Source organism: Balaenoptera musculus, chromosome 2 (assembly GCF_009873245.2).
Source record: "Balaenoptera musculus isolate JJ_BM4_2016_0621 chromosome 2, mBalMus1.pri.v3, whole genome shotgun sequence".
NCBI classification, from domain to species: Eukaryota; Metazoa; Chordata; class Mammalia; order Artiodactyla; family Balaenopteridae; genus Balaenoptera; species Balaenoptera musculus.
The window spans coordinates 133,070,325-133,089,325 of record NC_045786.1 but is presented as its reverse complement, the minus strand read 5'-3'; the positions used below and the strand labels follow the sequence as shown (position 1 = coordinate 133,089,325).

At 40.9% G+C, this 19,001-nt stretch overlaps 1 protein-coding gene across 1 annotated transcript in view; it reads left to right on the top strand.

The window, feature by feature from the left end:
• Nucleotides 1–1,054: 1,054 nt before the first annotated feature.
• Nucleotides 1,055–19,001, top strand: part of ARMH4 (armadillo like helical domain containing 4) — a 138,221-nt gene continuing 120,274 nt past the window's right edge. Inside the window, exons 1-2 of the mRNA XM_036841361.1 lie at nucleotides 1,055–1,136; nucleotides 9,532–10,924. Of these exons, the coding sequence (XP_036697256.1) occupies nucleotides 9,589–10,924 (1,336 nt within the window). The 5' untranslated portion in view covers nucleotides 1,055–1,136; nucleotides 9,532–9,588. The remainder of the gene's footprint in view (nucleotides 1,137–9,531; nucleotides 10,925–19,001) is intronic.

The window sequence follows — 19,001 nt, the reverse complement described above, 5'->3', positions numbered from 1 at the left end:
ACCTTTCTAGAAATACAAACATATTTTAAAGAGAAGTGGAGTAGGAAAGATAGTGCATAGTTGTGCATTGTGTTAGATGTGGAGGTCCAAGGTGAACAAGACCTTGCTCTGACTCCAAGATGTTTACAAATAGCTACAAAGCGGACTAAGCTATTATAAAGAAGGGAGTTAATAAGTACAAGAGATGATGTATGTGGAAAGTGCATTGCAAATGTAAAGTGCTGTGGGGTTCTTCTAGAATGGGCCTTTAGATTCTATCCAAAATTAGGAGGATCAGATAAAGGAAATTGAGTCCTTGAGAGACTCAAGAACGAACGAAGGTCATGAATTCCCGGTGGCCACCTTAGCCATAAAACCTTGGGCAACTTGCACAGCCTTCAACCTCAACTTCCTCCTTTGTTAAATTGAGCGGATTACCAATATCTATATTTGAGGGTTGTTGAGTAGATTAAAAGCAGGTAATGAGTGAAGCACCTAGCATTGTGCCCGGCAGGAGTAAGGGCTCAAGAAACAGTCCTTCTTATTACTCCTTATTTTCGACTTCTTCGCTGATTGAGAAGGGAACACTTTGTGTAGGGCTACTTTAGTGGGTCCTGCTTAGGGGCACGGCTGAGGGCTAAGCCGTACAGTTTTCACAAGGAACAACCGGCGGCCTCCAACTTAACGCCCCTCGCCCCAGTCACGGACCAGAGAAATTAGGGCTCTTCTAGAGAAAACGGTGCCCTGGTCTCTTCTCTGTAGGCACTAAGGGAGAGCTGCCGCAGAAGCCCAGGTTTCGAAGCGGGGCAGGAGGGCAGGGAGGCTCCGAAAGGGTCGCGGGAGCCCGGACGCTGGGAGGACCCGCGCGGCCCCGCGCCTCGTCCCCATCGCGGGAGCGGAGGCGGGGAAGTGGGCGCTGAGGGGCGCGGGGCGACGGCCCTCTTGTCCATGCTCGCCGAGCCGGGGCGGGCACATCTTCCCGCCGCCCAATCCCCAGCCTTAGCCGCGGCCTCATGAATAAGCAACAAAGCGAAGCGCCCTCCCCCTGGCGTCCCAGACAGCGGAGGGAGCCGCCACCGCTGCAGGGGCCGCCGCGGGGATGCCGAACGCGGGCACCACAGCTCTCCTCTGCGCGCTGCGCGGCTGAAGGCGCACAGGTGAGGACGGGCCAGGCTTCTGCCACTCGAGCGACCGCGGCTGCAGACGGTGCGCCCGGGCAGAGACGGAGCCGGAGCCCCTGGTGGCTCGGGGCCGCCCCGGGAGCTGTGCAGCCCGGGGAGCGCGGCAGCCCGGGGCGCGCCAGGTGTGCGCCCTGCGCCCCCGCCGGAACGCGGTGCCCCGGCGCGGGGGGGCTCGGGGGCAGCTCCGGGAGCGTGGGGCGAGGCGCGCAGGCCTCGGAGGACTGGCCTCTCTCCTCGCTCCAGCCCAGCCTCACGGCTCCACACCAGCGAGCGGGCCTTTGTGCTGGCGGAGCTTGCAGGGCTGGCTGCTTTTGTGTGGGCTTTTCTTTCTTCTCTCCCTCCCCTCTCAGTCTCACAGCGGTGGTAGAGAAGTTCCCGAAGACTAAGATTTGCTCCTTTCAAAGCATCGATTGCAATGACCCCGATGCCAGTCAGTGCGAGCAGCCGAGGAGCTAATGGGGGCTGTGGTGGCCGCCGAAATGTGTTGTGTTACTTTGCAGAAAACAAACAGTTGAGTGTTTAGCGCAAGGATGTCACGGAGCCTCCTTGCTCAGACCCTGACCGGTCCCCCACGACACGGCAGGAGCATGCTCCTTGGAAAGGTCACTTAATTGGAAAGAGGGCCTGCGGGTTAGACTCCAGAATGGTTGCAAGGTGATACCTGGAGGTGCCCAGATGTCGCATGTGCGTCCTGGTCACTGACAGAACCCGACCTGTGTACATTCCCAACATGCAGAGCCTGGCTGGCGAAAAATCGGCCGGGCGCACAAAATATAGGACCTTCAAGAGTTTGGAGTTCTCAAAGATAAGAAATCTTTGCCTTTCCAAGCTGATGCCGAGGATCTGCCAGGCTCTTGGCACCTCATTTCAGTGTAGAGCTGCTGTGGAGGAGAGGAGAGAGGCTGCTTTAAAGAGTCTGCTTTCTTTCTATGGAAGTTTTAGTTTGAAACTTAAGGGGAAGAGGGAGTGGCTCCCAAAACCATCCATAGAACTCTGAAGGATTGTTTTTCCTTAGGGAGCAAAATGTGTGGCCATAATTTGCATGTCTCCCCTCCTCTCTGTGAATTTCCTTCATCACAAGTGATGCTGTTGGGCTCCAAGGAGTCTTGTTTAAACACCTACAGAGTCAGTCACTGACCCACTTTCTGCTCACTTGCAGGCAGAATCCCACTGTAGCATCTACTGAAAGAAACTCAAAAGTGGGTGAGATTTCACAGTATCAGAACACGGACACACAGTAGATTTAAGGGTAGCCTGACTTACTCTTATGAATAAGGTAGAGTTGTTATATTTGTCATATTATGAACCAAGCACTTATGCAGCAGACTTGATATTGGTTGTCTTTATTCACAAAACTCCCAAGACTCAGCAAGTCTAAGGTAGCTACAGCAACAGAGCCAATTAGGGAGATGTGGATGTCTTTGTTTTCATGGGAGGCTTCTTAACGTTATATTCAGCATTTCCTGCTAGACCTTTCAATATCATAATTTGGTTTTATGGAAATGGTTTGATGCTAAATATAAGTATAGGATCAAAATGCGGACGATGGGTTTACCTGCTATGGAAGATTTCTACTCGTCAACTAAAGTTGTATTTCACTTTTTATTCAGCAGGTGTTTGCCTGAAAACTTGTGTAACGAATTGTATTTTTGTTCATTGAATTTGTGTATTCTCACATAGGGAAGCTGCCTATTCAGAGAGAACCTGAGTTTAATCTCTGTAAAATGAAAGCTCACTCTCTAATTAAGATGTGTAGTCAGTCCTGTTTTTTCATATTGTGTTTACTTGGTGATTTTAAGAAAAGTATCTGAATCAAGTTTCAGCTTGAAATGTTAGAGATTATGCTTATTCCGTGAAATGTCTACCTGGGGATTACTTTCTCCTTAAATGCCAGCTAGTATTTAGAGATTCTGTCAAGCAAATGAGGTTTGTGAACTGCAGAGAACAGAAATGAAGTGTCCCATTGGGTCATTGAAAAGAACTGTATGATGGATGGACAGGAGCTTGTTGACCAAGATTGATTAGGATGGAATTCTGCAAACATCAGACAATTCCCAGGTCATTTGGTCTACATGAAAAGCTGAAAGGGGAAGCTCCATGGAAATAGCTTAGGAGAAAAAGGATGTTATGGATGTTTCAGACTGCTCATATTTCGGTATTTTGAGGGGAATGAATGGCAGTACCACAATAATATGTCTTAAATTGTATGATGCTTAAACATTTTTTTCTTCAAACCATTTTTATGTCTATTTTCACTTTTGTTGGTCTTTCACCTTTGAAGAAAACAGAATGAGCATTATTATCTCCATTTTGCAAAGAAGAAACTGAGTTTCAGTGATTTGCCCAAGGTAGAGTTGGAACTCGAAGCCAGCTTTAAAGCTTCAAGTCCAGCTTCTTTTACCAGGGATAGGATTATCCACTGGGAGTGATAAACACAGATATCTTCATTTGTCTCCATCACTAAATTGTAGAGAATAAAGCTTGTGGGGTTGATATGTAGAATTTAGTTGTGGTCTGCAGGAATGGTAAAGCACTTTGCTGGCAGTTGCCAGAGTAATCGTCTTGACCCCAGCCTACTTATCGTCTTCCTGTCAGCACGGTGCCACTTTTCTCCTGAGGGACTATGATTTTTCTTTGTGGTTACTCTATTCTCCCTCCTTCCACTGTGGTTGAACATGCTACTGAGAGGATCATCTGTCATTCCAGCCACTTAATTTATAGTGAAGGATGACTGAGATCAGTCATCTTAAAGCCAATATATCAGGCCAAGTAACAGTAGTCAATAGCAGTGAATAGTAGTGAATCACAAATGGGGTACCTTAATGCTGTGTGCCACAGCTGGGTTAATAGGGTCAGAGTCTTGCTAAGCTCTGCTTCAGACAAATGAAATAGGCTTGGCAATGAGAGCCTTAAGGATTAAAAAAAGAAAAGGTAAGACAATGGCCAAATTATCATTGAGGATCAGGAAAAACACAAAATGGAAAGATTATTAAGACACAAACGAAGAAGGCAAAGAGTTTTCTTTTCCCATTATTAATTAGAGAATTACTAATTGGATTTTGAAAGGTGAAGGGGAATTGGGAAGCAAGTTAACCTGAAGCTCTGAAACTTGTCCCTTGTTCCTGGTGACCTCTCTCTCTCTCTTTTTTTTTTTTTTTTAAATGAAATACACTCTGAAAACCTAAAATATAGCAGAAATGAGAATACAGAAATTATTACTATTATTAAAATCACACACTGGATAAGTAGCCAAAATTGACTAGGTGATGAACAAAACGTACAGTTAAACATGGATAGACCGTGAAATGTCATTGAACATCGTACAGTATAAAATAGAGATTCTGAACACTCTTTTTCACACTTTTAAATGGTTATTTATATTCACTTTATACCACTGAATATTTATCGAACACCTCTCCTATGTGTCTACCATTATTAGCAATTATATGGTAAAGGAAGCTGAAAGACTAGTGTTTGCATGCAAAGAACATATTTTATTTGAGGTGGTAAGGCTTACAGACATGACGATTTGCGCTGGAGAAGCTAGGAGAGGGATGGGAAGAGAACGGGCCAGGCAGTTTTGTGACAGCAGTTAGTAAACAGGACGTGACCTGTGGGACCAGGGTTTGGGTATCTGGGGTAGGGAAGAAGGAGGGAGCATTCTGGCTAGTGTAATGGCATGAGCAAAACTTGGGAAGCTGAAATGAGTAAGGCACGTAAGAGGGCAATATACCCAACTGGCGACGGTGTTTGTACCGGGCACTGGTGGTGTGGGGTTGCATTATAGATGTGGAGTTTGGCAATTGTATGTTTGGGGTCATTAGATGATGTGTTTTGGGAAGGCAGAGGGTTGCAGTGGCAAAGGCAGGAAACTTGATGTCCGACAGACACGATCACACAGGCAAGTTAATTAACCTCTGTGAGATGGTAGTTTTCTCACCAAAAAAAAAAAAGAAAAAAAAAAAAAAGGAAAGGATAATGGTAGTACCTATCTCATTAGGTTGTTGTAAAGGATTAAATAACATAATTTACATAAGACACTTAAAACACGTGGCATCCCCTGAATGGTAGCCATTTTTGATTGATTATTGTCATTTTTTTTCTTAAGAGTAAACCATCTGGACCGTATAAAATGGATTGGAGAGGAGAGAGTCTGATCAAGATCATCAGTTAGAGGCAGTTAAAATAATGACAATCCAGTGTCCCCAAGAAGGGACAATTCCAAGAGATATTATGAGGGAAGGATCCACAGAAGTTGTGAATCTGGAATACATAGGAGAGAAGAGTTCAATATGACACCACAGTTTACATGAAGATGGTGTGTTTGAGGTGGCACCCAAGTAACATCCAGTAGACAAAGAAAATCTAAGGCAGCTTTCTTCCCAAAACTCCACATCAGCTATTTATGGTATTTGTGTTTATCCCCCGAAAAGGAAAATATCAGGCAGATTGTCACTAGTTTTTTGGCATACTCTACAGGCCTCCTGTGTCTCGAGTACCCTTAGGGCAATGCTCATGTTCCTTATATATTATACATGAAACTCAACTTGCTTTGAAAAAAGCAGCTTTGTCACTGATGAGAAGTGATTGAACACACTGTTTCCCTTTTGTGTCTGCATTTTGGTAACACACTGAACAAGGGCAGCATACATTTTAGTTGGAAAAATATTGACCAAGTGTTTGAAAAAAACCTGATTATTAAGTCTAACAAGACGGCTAAGGCTGTATTTTTTTATGTTGCCTTTCATTTGTCTTTGAAACTTGAATATGCCTAGACTTGACAAAGAAACAGATTCTGGACTGTATCTATTTAAGATTGTCGAAGATAAGGCTTGACAGAACAGCTTATCTGCTCACTGGTGGCAGAAACGCAGTAAATTGTTCAGAGGACTGCCAAGCCATTAGGATACCTTGATAGCGAATGACATAGTGCTATGACTTGCTCAGAAGGAGATGCTTTTTAAGCTATTAGAAGCTAATGTCCACTATCAGTTAGCAACTGGGTGAGAGTTCATTTATCTGAATTAATTTGCACTGACGGATATAGTGAAAAGAAAGGAGCCTCCAAAGTCACAGTGTAAAGGAGAAGTTAGAGAAATGTTTTGTTTGTTAAATATTCTGATATTTGACTTAATTTAAGATAATTAAGACCCAATTTCTAATAAGCAATGAAATCTCCCCTCCCTCCCCCTCCTCCAGCAAAGCAGGGCTGTAGACATCAGCCAGTATTTACTAAACATTTCCTCTGTGCCAGGCACTTTGTCAGGGACAGGAGACAATATCGAGGAAAAAAGGAAAGGCCTAGAGCCTTCAAAATGTGATTGCAGATGGTTATTGAGGCTGAAATATTGTCATTGAATTGACAAGGGTCAGTCTTTCCTTATTTATTCTCTAACATCATGCAACTCCCAGCGAAGGACACCAAACTCATGGGAGTGTCTATGTGAACCTGCGCTGTGCTTGGAAAGACAGAGAAAGACCTGGAACTTGAAGGTCATCTACCAGTTTATCTGAGTTGCAGATGTGTTCCCTGCTGCCGTTCCTACAGGCTGTCTTTTCTTCTTCTTTTAAAGTTCAGGCGTCACTTTGAATAGTGGGGAGAAGGAGCATATGGCTGGAATATGCAGACGTAGAATAGGCTTGCAATTCACCCCACTTTTTCTGTCGTAATTGGATTTAGAAAGCAGGTGGCTGACACTTAATTACAGGAGGGAAGTCTTTTAGAGCAATGGCAGAATTCCCTTCACCCAAAAATTCTAAAGCTCAAGATGTAGATGAAAATGAAACCTTGAAGGAAAAATCTGTTTTGGAAAGGCAGTAGAGGCTATATTACATCTTTATTGTTTGTCCCCACTACCCTCCAAATCTGATTTGTTCATAAAAGTCTCAGTTCACATGGCTCCAGAACATATAAATAAAATGTGAGGCATTCGTGCAATCATTTGGGTGCCTTGATGGCAAAATTGTGGGAAAATTGTGGGAAAATGAAAACATTTGTATTTTTATTTTGTGTTCTATAGATAAAATATGAAAATGGAATCATGGAGATAGAAAGGAGTTCAAAGATGATTTTGTTTGACTCCTCATTCTGTCAAAGGAGAGACTGCGGCTATTTGTCCAGTATCACATAGCATGTTTTAACAACAATAAAGCTAGGATTCATTTTTCTCATGCCTGTCTATGCCCCTCTAAACTCTACTGCCACTCATGATGGCCTGTTTTTTTCAGGTTTTTATCCAGAAGCATGGGGTCATGGAGACGCAACTTTTAGGCCACATCCTCCATCTCCTGGGGTGTTTAGTAAGATTTCACTGAATGGGAGAAATATTTGTATAGGAAAGGGCAGATCTCTGAACAGATCAGAAATGAACCAGAGAGTTCTATAGCTTTTATGTATCTTTGACTATATAGTTTATAGTTCAGCTTGTATTTTCAGAAATCAAAGGTGTAGTTTCATCAACTGTGAGCACCCTTGCTTTACAGCTATCATATGTTTTTGTTTTAAGGAAGGAAAATAGAGGTAGCTGGCCAAATACTGCTACTAATTCTGTTACCTGGCTATGAACTGGGATGCTTTATGGCTCATCCAAAGTATGGGGATAACTAATGTCCAGAATGTGCACATGCTATTCCCTCTTTTTCAAATATCTTTCTCATATTCTCTCCTTTTAAAATAATGCTAGCTACCTGTATGTAATTTAATATTTAAATACAATTGCTTCAACCTCTCATCCTACATGTGAGGAAATTTAGCACTGCTTTCACCATCTCTGAGGATTCTTGGGTGGGGTGGCTTACATTTCTCCTAGTCATCTCTGGCTTCAGTTTTCTTCTGCTTCTAAATTTATGATCCCTGATATGCTGTTCCTTTTCTGCACATGGCGTCTCATGACATCTTCCCATTCCTGTATTCTCCCAAAGAACTGTGGATTCAGGATTCCTGTGTAAAAAATTACCCCCGACTTGGTGGCAATAAATATTTATTATTTCATCCCATGTCTGTGTATTAGGAATTTGGGAGTAGCTTAGCTGGGTTGTTCTGACTCAAGGTCTCTCAAGAAGTTGCAGTCAAGATAGCAGCTGGGGCTGCAGTCATCTGAAGGCCTGACTGGGGCTGGAGGAGCTGCTTCCAAGATAATTCAATCATGTGGTGCTGGTAGTTGAGCAAGATGCCTCAGCTCTGAATTCATGGATTCCTCTTTCCTCACGTAGAAAAATTCAACCTTCTTTTTCTCTTCAGCTGTCTAGATTATGCCCTGAGCACGTGACCTTTTCTCTATCTCAAAAGGACCTGTAAGACTGAATGGGGTAACATGTACAAGCTTCAGACTCCTTAAGGGGAGAAGACCCTATGAAAATGTCAGTTTTTGTATTTGATGTGTGCACATCACATGCTTAACCCAGATAGTTTAATGATCAGACATGGAAGAAAGGAAAAGTATAACTTTTATAAAGATAAGGTCTTTATATTTAGATTTAGAATTTTCATTCCTAGGTTTAATTTTCTAGAAAACCCGCAGTATCTAAGAACTTTCTGATGATGGGATAGATAAGACCTAAAACCCTTAAGTTTGGGGGGAAATTAGCAGTTTTAATATAAGTTTAGTTGTCATGAGAGTGTGAGCAGTTTGTAAAAAAATACAATAAATCTTAATCTTACAATAATGTGCATTCCGTAAAGACTGCTAATTTAAAATGTGTTTTGGTTCTCTTAAAAAAGTTTTTTTCAAAAAAACACACTTGTTTACATTGTTTAATGATTTTACCTTTTCTAATCTTTTTTGAGACATGAAGGTTTTGCCTATAATTTTTATAGTTGTTGCAGGGAAAACAATTTAAGTATTTTAAAGATAAATTTTAATTGAAAGTCATTTATATACTTTAAAAACTCTTGAATGAAACTGGTACTGGTATTCAGTATTTTATGATGATATTTCATAAGTTTTAAAACATACTTAAAAGGTTCTGTGACAGTAATGTAAGTAAATGTTAAGATTTACTTTTTATTTCCTGGATGTGTTGCTATTTTTGTAGTCATTTGACTCCATGATTAATAGAAGAATTGGGGAGAATATTACAAATGTGACTTCAAGGGTAGTTTATTTCAAGTAGGTATTTAAAAAACAACGAACTTAGTAACTATGTGTACCCTTTGCTAGAGAACTTCAAGTTAAATCAGCTGAAAATTCAGCAGGGAAAAATGAACTGGGTTATCCACGTCTCAAAGGTACAAAGAAATGGAACATTCCTCTCCTATGTACTGTCTCTGAGCTGGGAGTCAAGGAGATTATTTTACTTCTGGTTTAATTTAAAGGGGCTTATTTACAACATATATTTATATGACAGTTTGATATGCTTTATTTTTCTGCAGGACTCAATTACTGGAATTGTCAACTCTCCCAATTTATGTGCACGTTTCTCTTTCACTATGAGCAGACCAGTTGTATTGCACATTTGTCTGGCTTTCTGTAGCCTTCTACTTCTCAGCTTTGCCACACAATGTCTGGCCTTCCCCAACGTGGAAAGAAGGGAGATAGCACCTGTTCATGAAGATAAAGGGCAGTCTGAGAGGCTGAACATAGATGACCTAGAAAATAACTCCATTACTTCAAAGTACATTCTGGTCTCTGAAGAACCAATGATAGTGTTAGCAGGACCATCAACAATGTCATTAAATAAAGTATTCCCTATTAACAAAGAAACCCCTCCTATAGGAGCTGGGCTCACGCAGCCTGATAGCCCTGGCATTTACACTGCTACTGAGCCAGTGATCTCAGCAGGGGAAGAAGTGTTTGGTTCCAGCCAGCCAGAGAGAATGTCTCCCGAAAGCCGACTTTCCAAGGCCATGTTGACCAACCCTATCACTCCAACTGCTTCTCTGAATATTGATGACAAGGAGGAACCCTCCCGTAGTACCATCATTCAGCCCATTGTGGAAGGGATCACCGAAGCAACACAAGGTTTTCTGCACTACGTGGATGATCAATTGTTTGCAACTGAAAATCAGGCAGGAGTTAGTCTGGGACATTCGCCTTTATCCTATGTGAATGCTAAAGAGTTGCTAACCACCCGTCCAAGGACTGAGAAATTTGAAGCCGACCCAGAGCATAAGACAACTTCTTTTCCTGGTGCTGAGCCCACAGCAGGCGCTGAGCCTTCCCAGATGTCAGCTGATAATACCCAGGCTGCTGCCACCGAGCACTGGCTCGCAACCTCCGAGTCCACCCTGAGTGTTGAGCCAGAAACCGACAGCCTGCTGGGAGCCCCAGAAGTCACAGTGAGTGTCAGCACAGCTGTTCCAGCTGTCTCCGTCGTAAGTGTTGAGTGGGATGACACCAAATTAGAGAGTGTAAGCCAGATAAAGACCCCAAAGCTTGGAGACAATACAGAGACTCAGGTGAGCACGGAAACGTCTCAGACAACCCAAGCAACCAGTAATGGTGTGGAAGGCGTGGAAGGGGGCGAAACTTTGACAGAGGCTGCAGATGCGGCTCTGAGGCTGCCTGAAGGGGAAGCACACAGGGGAACAGCCCTGCTAATAGCACGTGGGGATGAGAGATCATCTGCCTTCACCGATCAAAGTTCCTTTACTCCCACAAGTCCAGTGGAAGGTATGAAAGTCTCTGTGGAAAACCTGGTCCAAAATACTGCAGACTTCATGGAATCCGCCAAGGAGAACAATGCCAGGCTGTTCTTAGAGACCACTGTTTCCATCTCAGAATATGAGTCTGAGGCATATCAGCCATTGGGAAATACATTTAAAGGTAAAAGAAAGAAAGAAAAATAAGCTTTCTTTAACTTGGAATGTTTCTGTTTGGTTTTATTATTTTTTAATTGACATATAGTTGACACATAACGTTGTAATGTTTTAGATGTTTTATGTTTTTTTTTTTTTAATTTATTTTTATTTATTTATTTTTGGCCGTGTTGGGTCTTCGTTTCTGTGCGAGGGCTTTCTCTAGTTGTGGCAAGCGGGGGCCACTCTTCATCGCGGTGCGCGGGCCTCTCACTATCGCAGCCTCTCTTGTTGCGGAGCACAGGCTCCAGACGCGCAGGCTCAGTAGCTGTGGCTCACGGGCCTAGTTGCTCCATGGCATGTGGGATCTTCCCAGACCAGGGCTTGAACCCGTGTCCCCTGAATTAGCAGGCAGATTCTCAACCACTGCGCCACCAGGGAAGCCATTATGTTTTTTTTTTTTAAAGTGACAATTTAGAAGTAAGTTATCTAAGTTTTAATGAAAAACAAAAGTAAATAAAAAATGCATTTTTCATAAAAATTACATCCAAATATAACCCCTGCATATAGACCTGTGGTATTCAAATGGGAATAATTTGCGTCATGCCTTCTGCCCGCCCCCGCGCCACTCATTTGGCAATGTTTGGAGACATTTTTTCCAGTTTTATTGAAATGTAATTGACATATGGCACTGTGTAAGTTTAAGTTGTGTGGCATAATGATTTGACCTATATATATCATGAAATGATTATCACAGTAAATTTAGTGAACTTCCATCAACTCATATAGATACAAACTTAAAGAAATTGGAAAACATTTTTTTTCTTGTAATGAGAACTCTTAGGATTTACTCTCTTAACTTTCATATATAACATATGGCAGTGTTAATTATATTTACCATATTGTACATCACTAGTACTTATTTATCTTACACCTGGAAGTTTGTACCTTTTGACTGCCTTCATCCAGTTTCCCCTCCCCCCATCCCCTGCCTCTAGTAACCACAAATCTGATCTCTTTTTCTATGAGTTTGTTTGTTTTTGAAATAGAATTGGCCTAAAACACTGTGTTAGTTCCTAGTTAGTTGCACAACATGGTGATTTTGGTATTTCTATACATTACAAAATGTTCACCATGATAAGTCTAGTTACCAGCTGTCACCATACAAAGACGTTACATATTTATTGACTGTATTCCCCACACTGTACATTTCATACCTGTGACTCATTTATTTTGCAGCTGGAAGTTTGTACCTCTTAATCTCCATTACCTGTTTCTGGAGACATTTTTGGTCGTCACAATAGAGAGCATCTAGGGGGTAGAGGTCAAGATGCTGCTAAACATCCTACAGTGCACAGCAATATATTTGAGCCAAAATATATATATGTGTGTGTATATATATATCTGAAAAACCCTGATATAGATTAATATTTTTCAAACCTTTTATTATGAAAATGTGTATATTTACAGGAAAATGTGAAAAAATTAGCTATATGTTTAAATGATATAATCAACAATGTTGGATACTTATTTATACATTGTTGTAAAAAATACTCACATTCCTGATATTTCTTACCAAAAAGCCTTAGGTAAATATTTATCTCATAGTATTAACCATATGAGTTCTTTGACTTTGTTTTCCTAAAAAGAAATTCTTCTAGAAATAAGGGGGAAAAAATACCAGTACAGATAAATCCTCTCTGCTGGCTTGATTCTGTACTTTCTACTTCCTCTTGGCTTCTACATCTGTGAATGCTATGAGCTGACAATCCTTGCGTTTGTTGCTGATGGATGATGTTTTTCTTTTATTGTGTGTAGTTGGTCAGATAACAGAATGGGAAGGGAAAGACTTAGTGTAATGTGCATATGCTCATTCCAAATTGTTTTGGAATATGTACAGCTGTTACTCCAGCTAATGGAAAATAGCAAGTTAGTAATATGTTTTATAAAGTGTTATGGAGATTGAATTAGAATGATAAAAGATTGAATTTTACATGTCCAATTCATTTTTTAAAGACTGTAAGACTTAGTATACTGGAAGTTTTCATAGAAGCTTCCAGAAAATGTTTTGTAAGTTGGGTCCACATGACAATGAAAATACTAAATATGACCAAACAAGAAGTATATTTCAGTTCTCCATTACACTTTAAGATATTCCTGGAGCATTAAATCATATAGTTCCAGATTATTCACTGCACAGTTGAATCCATGATTCTTATGTGCTAGACTTGCATTAGCTTCCATTAATACAGCCTAAAAAAGTAAAATGAATTTGGTAATTGATTATTTTTTTTGATTATTGAATATGCTCCTTACTTAGTCATAATTGCCTCACTTAACTACAGTCTTTTAACAGGCAACTTCTTTTAATTCCCAGCACATAGCACAATATATGGCACATAGTAGGTGCTCAGAAAATATCTGTTCATTGAATGACTAAATGAAGATAGAGAACCATTCAGACTAGAATTATCTAATCCGATTGCCTGCATTGTCCAAATTAATCAAAAAGCTTCTAAATATTCTTGGTAGAGAGAGGAATGGTCAAATAATTCCTTTCAACTTTACTTTTTTTGTTGTTTTGTAGAGTTAAAAATAATGTGAAAAATTGAGATTACTGACAGCAGTAGTAAGAGAATAGCCAAAAAGCTTTTCTACCCATTTTCTGGTGATTACAAGTATTTCTGAGAAGTAAACTACTCAATCCCACACAATCTAGTTTTAAGAAAGGTCACTTTTGCAGAACAGGTTTGGATTTCCTCCTTGAGTCTCCTTCTCAAGATCACTAAGTGACCTCAAAGCCCCTGCCCAGGACAAATGCTGATCCTAGTGACCTCAAGGAGGGAGGGATATGTGACAGCTACGGTCTGTGGAGCCCCCAGGAGGGCGATAACTTTCACCTTTTCTCCACCCAGAGAGTGACATTGTCAAAAGAGTGCTTCAGAAATATCCTGGATTGTGTCTCATCCCAGGAGCTTCTGAAGGAGCTGGAGAAACTGCAGAGTCATTAGTTTCTGAATGAAGCCAGTGGCACCTGGTTGCATTGGCAGAGGGACTTTGGAACTGTTCTGCCCAATAAGACATTTTTTTTTTTTAATTTATTTATCAGTAATAGTGGCTCACGGGCTTAGTCGCTCCGCGGCATGTGGGATCCTCCCAGACCAGGGCCCGAACCCGTGTCTCCTGCATTGGCAGGCAGACTCTCAACCACTGCGCCACCAGGGAAGCCCCAATAAGACATTTTAATCAATCGAGAAGGTTTAGTCACACTGATGTGGTCAGCTGGTTTCACAACTGAGCTTGATTAAAATTTTTCCAATATGTTGGCCTCAGTTTCTCCATCTGGAAATGGGGAAGGCAAAATTAAATCTAAGGGCCTTCCTTCCTTATTTGTCTAAGAGGGGTGTCTAAGGTCTAGGCTCACCCCCTGCAGGGCTGGTAAATGTTACTGATGAACTGTCATGACCAAGCCATTGCATTATCCTACCACATTCTTGAAGTCAACTTTCAGCAAACCTACTGGCTGTGTTCAGATTTGTTGACTCCTGCAGGTTAGGCTCTAGAGAAATTTTATACAGGAGTTCTGTAAATGTGATGGGGGTGCAGGTTGTGTGTTTTACTCATCATCGGAAAAGAAAGAGGGAATAGGGGTGGGTATATGTGAATAGCTGATGATGGAAATTCAGCCAAGGAACTGGGGGTAGCTTCCAATACTTGGAAGATGGACTTTTATCCCTGGGTGTCCTGAATTTTTACTCTTAATTTTTACTCCATTAAAATGCCTTAAATTTCAAAAAAAAAAAAAAAAAAAAGAAGTAAACACCTCAAATACCAATCATTTTAGGGCCCAGGGACTACTTAAGGCATTCTCTTCTTCAGGGAATGCAATAATTTCTTGGCATTTTTGGGTATAATGAACAGATGAGGATCCTGAGATTATAGTCAGTTCTCTGATTCAGCTGGTTCTTCAGCTGGTTCACTTGAAGATCAGGTTTTAAAAGCAATCTATAATAATTAGGTATTTTTTCTCTACAGGAATTGGGAAGAATGAGAGATGTGGAGAAATTCTGAATGTTATTTTAAAAATTCCCATTACTATTTCTAGCTCTCACTCTTCTTTCTCTAACAGCAGTCACTTATTCAAAGTATTATACCATGCCCATTTTTGAAAAAATTTATTTGTTTTATTTATTTATTTTTGGCTGCGTTGGGTCTTTGTTGCTGCGCGCGGGCTTTCTCTAGTTGCGGTGAGTGGGGGCTACTCTTCACTGCGGTGCATGAGCTTCTTATTGCAGTGGCTTCTCTTGTTGTGGAGCGCGGGCTTCAGTAGTTGTGGCACATGGGCTCAGTAGTTGTGGCTCGCAGGCTCTAGAGCGCAGGCTCTGTAGTTGTGGTGCATGGGCTTAGTTGATCTGCGACATGTGGGATCTTCCTGGACCAGGGCTCAAACCCGGGCTCGAACCCATTTTGCCTGCATTGGCAGGAGGATTCTTAACCACTGTCCTACCGGGGAAGGCCATACCATGCCCTTTTGATATTTCTTGCTGTTTCATGAAACTATGACCATAGAGTGAACATTTATTTTGACATATTTTTTCTCAAAAGTGTTCATTATGCTTTCAAAAATGAGGGCAACATGGAGAATGCATACTGCTTAAAATGATAAAACTATATATTATCTTTTTATGGCAAACATAGCATTGTCTTAGGTGCTAAAGATACAAAAAGGGCAATGGATCCTATCTCTCAAGAGATGTGTGATCTTATTTCAGAAAAAAAACTTAATGGCACAAAGAGCAAATATGAATATGAAGCACAAGTAAGGTTGTCTTATAACCAGGTATATCAATCCATCAAATGTAAAAATCTCCAGTTCAAAGAAAAAATAGTCCAAACTGATTGGGGACCAAGAAATGGAACTGCTTGTACTAAAAAACATCCAAACACTGTTTTAAAGCAAAAAAATTGATTCTGAGGAAAAATATTTTTAGTAATAGGAAGAACAATGATGTCATTAATAAAAACTTTGAGAAAACCTTTTCACCTATTTCTAGAATGTTATTTCTCATTGCATAATTTACCGGACTTGGTAATGTGCTAAGTATCTAGGATTAGTATTTAAAAGAAGAGAGATAATAGAGTCTTCTAGAAATTAAATTTTCACAGTGGCTCAGTATTTGAAATTTCCAGCATAGCCCCTCCCTAAGAGGGGGGCAAATATTAACCCTTATAGATAGTCTTTAATAATGTATTTGAGTGGATTATAATGTTGTAAAGAAAGTGGACCTCTGATAGATACGTCATACCCCACAGGTCTGTTTCATTCTGTTTTATGATTTAAAAGCAAGTGCAGATCTTCTACAGAGGCTACTCCAAGTTGTTCCTTAGTCAATGGCAGGATTTTCTTTCTCATGGCTGAATAATATTCCTCTGTGTGTGTGTGTGTGTGTCTGTGTGTGTGTGTCTGTGTGTTTATCCATTCATCTGTTGATGGGATAAGCACAGTTAGCACAGTGGTTAAGAGCCCTAACTATGTAACCTTAGTCAGGTTCCTTAGCCTCTCTACACCTAAGTTGTTTGTAAAATGAGGTAATAATAGCTGATATTTATTGAATACTTATGAAGCACTGGGCGTGTACTATTTTACATGTGTTATCTAATTTAATCTTTGTAAAAATGCTATGAGATAGATACTCTTATTATTTCCATTTTACCACTGAGGAAGCTCAAGGCCCAAAGAAATTAAGTAATTCGTTCAAGGTCATGCAGATAGTAGGTGGCTGAGTCTGAATTGCGACCCAGGCAAATTGGGTCTAGAGCCTGCGTTCTTGGCCACTATGATATATGGCTTCCATAGAATATTAGTACCTACCTCCCCTTAGTACACATGGGAGGATAAAATAAGATAATGCCCGAGAAGCAAGAAGAACTACAATCCTGCAGCCTGTGGAACAAAAACCACATTCACAGAAAGATAGACAAGATGAAAAGGCAGAGGGCTATGTACCAGATGAAGGAACAAGATAAAACCCCAGAAAAACAACTAAATGAAGTGGAGATAGGCAACCTTCCAGAAAAAGAATTCAGAATAATGATAGTGAAGATGATCCAGGACCTCAGAAAAAGAATGGAGGCAAAGATCGAGAAGATGCAAGAAATGTTTAACAAAGACCTAGAAGAATTAAAGAACAAACAAACAGAGATGAACAATACAGTAAGTGAAATGAAAACTACACTAGAAGGAATCAATAGCAGAATAACTGAGGCAGAAGAACGGATAAGTGACCTGGGAGACAGAATGGTGGAATTCACTGCTGCGGAACAGAATAAAGAAAAAAGAATGAAAAGAAATGAAGACAGCCTAAGAGACCTCTGAGACAACATTAAATGCAACAACATTCGCTTTATAGGGGTCCCAGAAGGAGAAGAGAGAGAGAAAGGACCAGAGGAAATATTTGAAGAGATTATAGTCAAAAACTTCCCTAACATGGGAAAGGAAATAGCCACCCAAGTCCAGGAAGCGCAGCGAGTCCCATATAGGATAAACCCAAGGAGAAACACGCTGAGACACACAGTAATCAAATTGGCAAAAATTAAAGACAAAGAAAAATTATTGAAAGCAGCAGGGAAAAATGACAAACAACACACAAGGGAACTCCCATAAGGTTAACAGCTGATTTCTCAGCAGAAACTCTACAAGCCAGAAGGGAGTGGCATGATATACTTAAAGTGATGAAAGGGAAGAACCTACAACCAAGATTACTCTACCCGGCAAGGATCTCATTCAGATTTGATGGAGAAATCAAAAGCTTTACAGACAAGCAAAAGCTAAGAGAATTCAGCACCACCAAACCAGCTCTACAACAAATGCTAAAGGAACTTCTCTAAGTGGGAAACACAAGAGAAGAAAAGGATCTACAAAAACAAACCCAAAATAATTACAAAAATGGTCATAGGAACATACATATTGATAATTACCTTAAACATGAATGGATTAAATGCTCCAACCAAAAGACACAGGCTTGCTGAATGGATACAAAAACAAGACCCATCTATATGCTATCTACAAGAGATCCACTTCAGACCTACAGACACATACAGATGGAAAGTGAGGGGATGGAAAAAGATATTCCATGCAAATGGAAATCAAAAGAAAGCTGGAGTAGCAATACTCATATCAGATAAAATAGACTTTAAAATAAAGAATGTTACAAGAGACAAGGAAGGACACTACATAATGATCAAGGGATCAATCCAAGAAGAAGATATAACAATTATAAATATATATGCACCCAACATAGGAGCACCTCAATACATAAGGCAACCGCTAACAGCTATAAAAGAGGAAATCGACAGTAACACAATAATAGTGGGGGACTTTAACACCTCACTTACACCAATGGACAGATCATCCAAAATGAAAATAAGTAAGGAAACAGAAGCTTTAAATGACACAGTAGACCAGAGAGATTTAATTGATATTTATAGGACATTCCATCCAAAAACAGCAGATTACACTTTCTTCTCAAGTGCGCACGGAACATTCTCCAGGATAGATCACATCTTGGGTCACAAATCAAGCCTCAGTAAATTTAAGAAAATTGAAATCATATCAAGCATCTTTTCTGACTACAATGCTATGAGATTAGAAATGAGTTACATGGAAAAAAACATAAAAAACACAAACACGGACTTCCCTGGTGGCGCAGTGGTTGAGAGTCTGCCTGCCAATGCAGGGGACACGTGTTCGAGCCCTGGTCTGGGAAGATCCCACATGCCGCAGAGCGGCTAGGCCCGTGAGCCACGACTACTGAGCCTGCGCGTCTGGAGCCCGTGCTCCACAACAAGAGAGGCCGCGACAGTGAGAGACCTGCGCACCGCGATGAAGAGTGGACCCCGCTCGCTGGAAGTGGAGAAAGCCCTCGCACAGAAACGAAGACCCAACACACCCCAAAATAAATAAATAAATAAATTAAAAAGGAAAGGAGGGGGGAAATTGATAAATGAAGATTAGTGTTACTATACGTATACAAATACATATTAAAAAAAAAAACACAAACACATGGAGGCTAAACAGTACATTACTAAATAACCAAGAGATCACT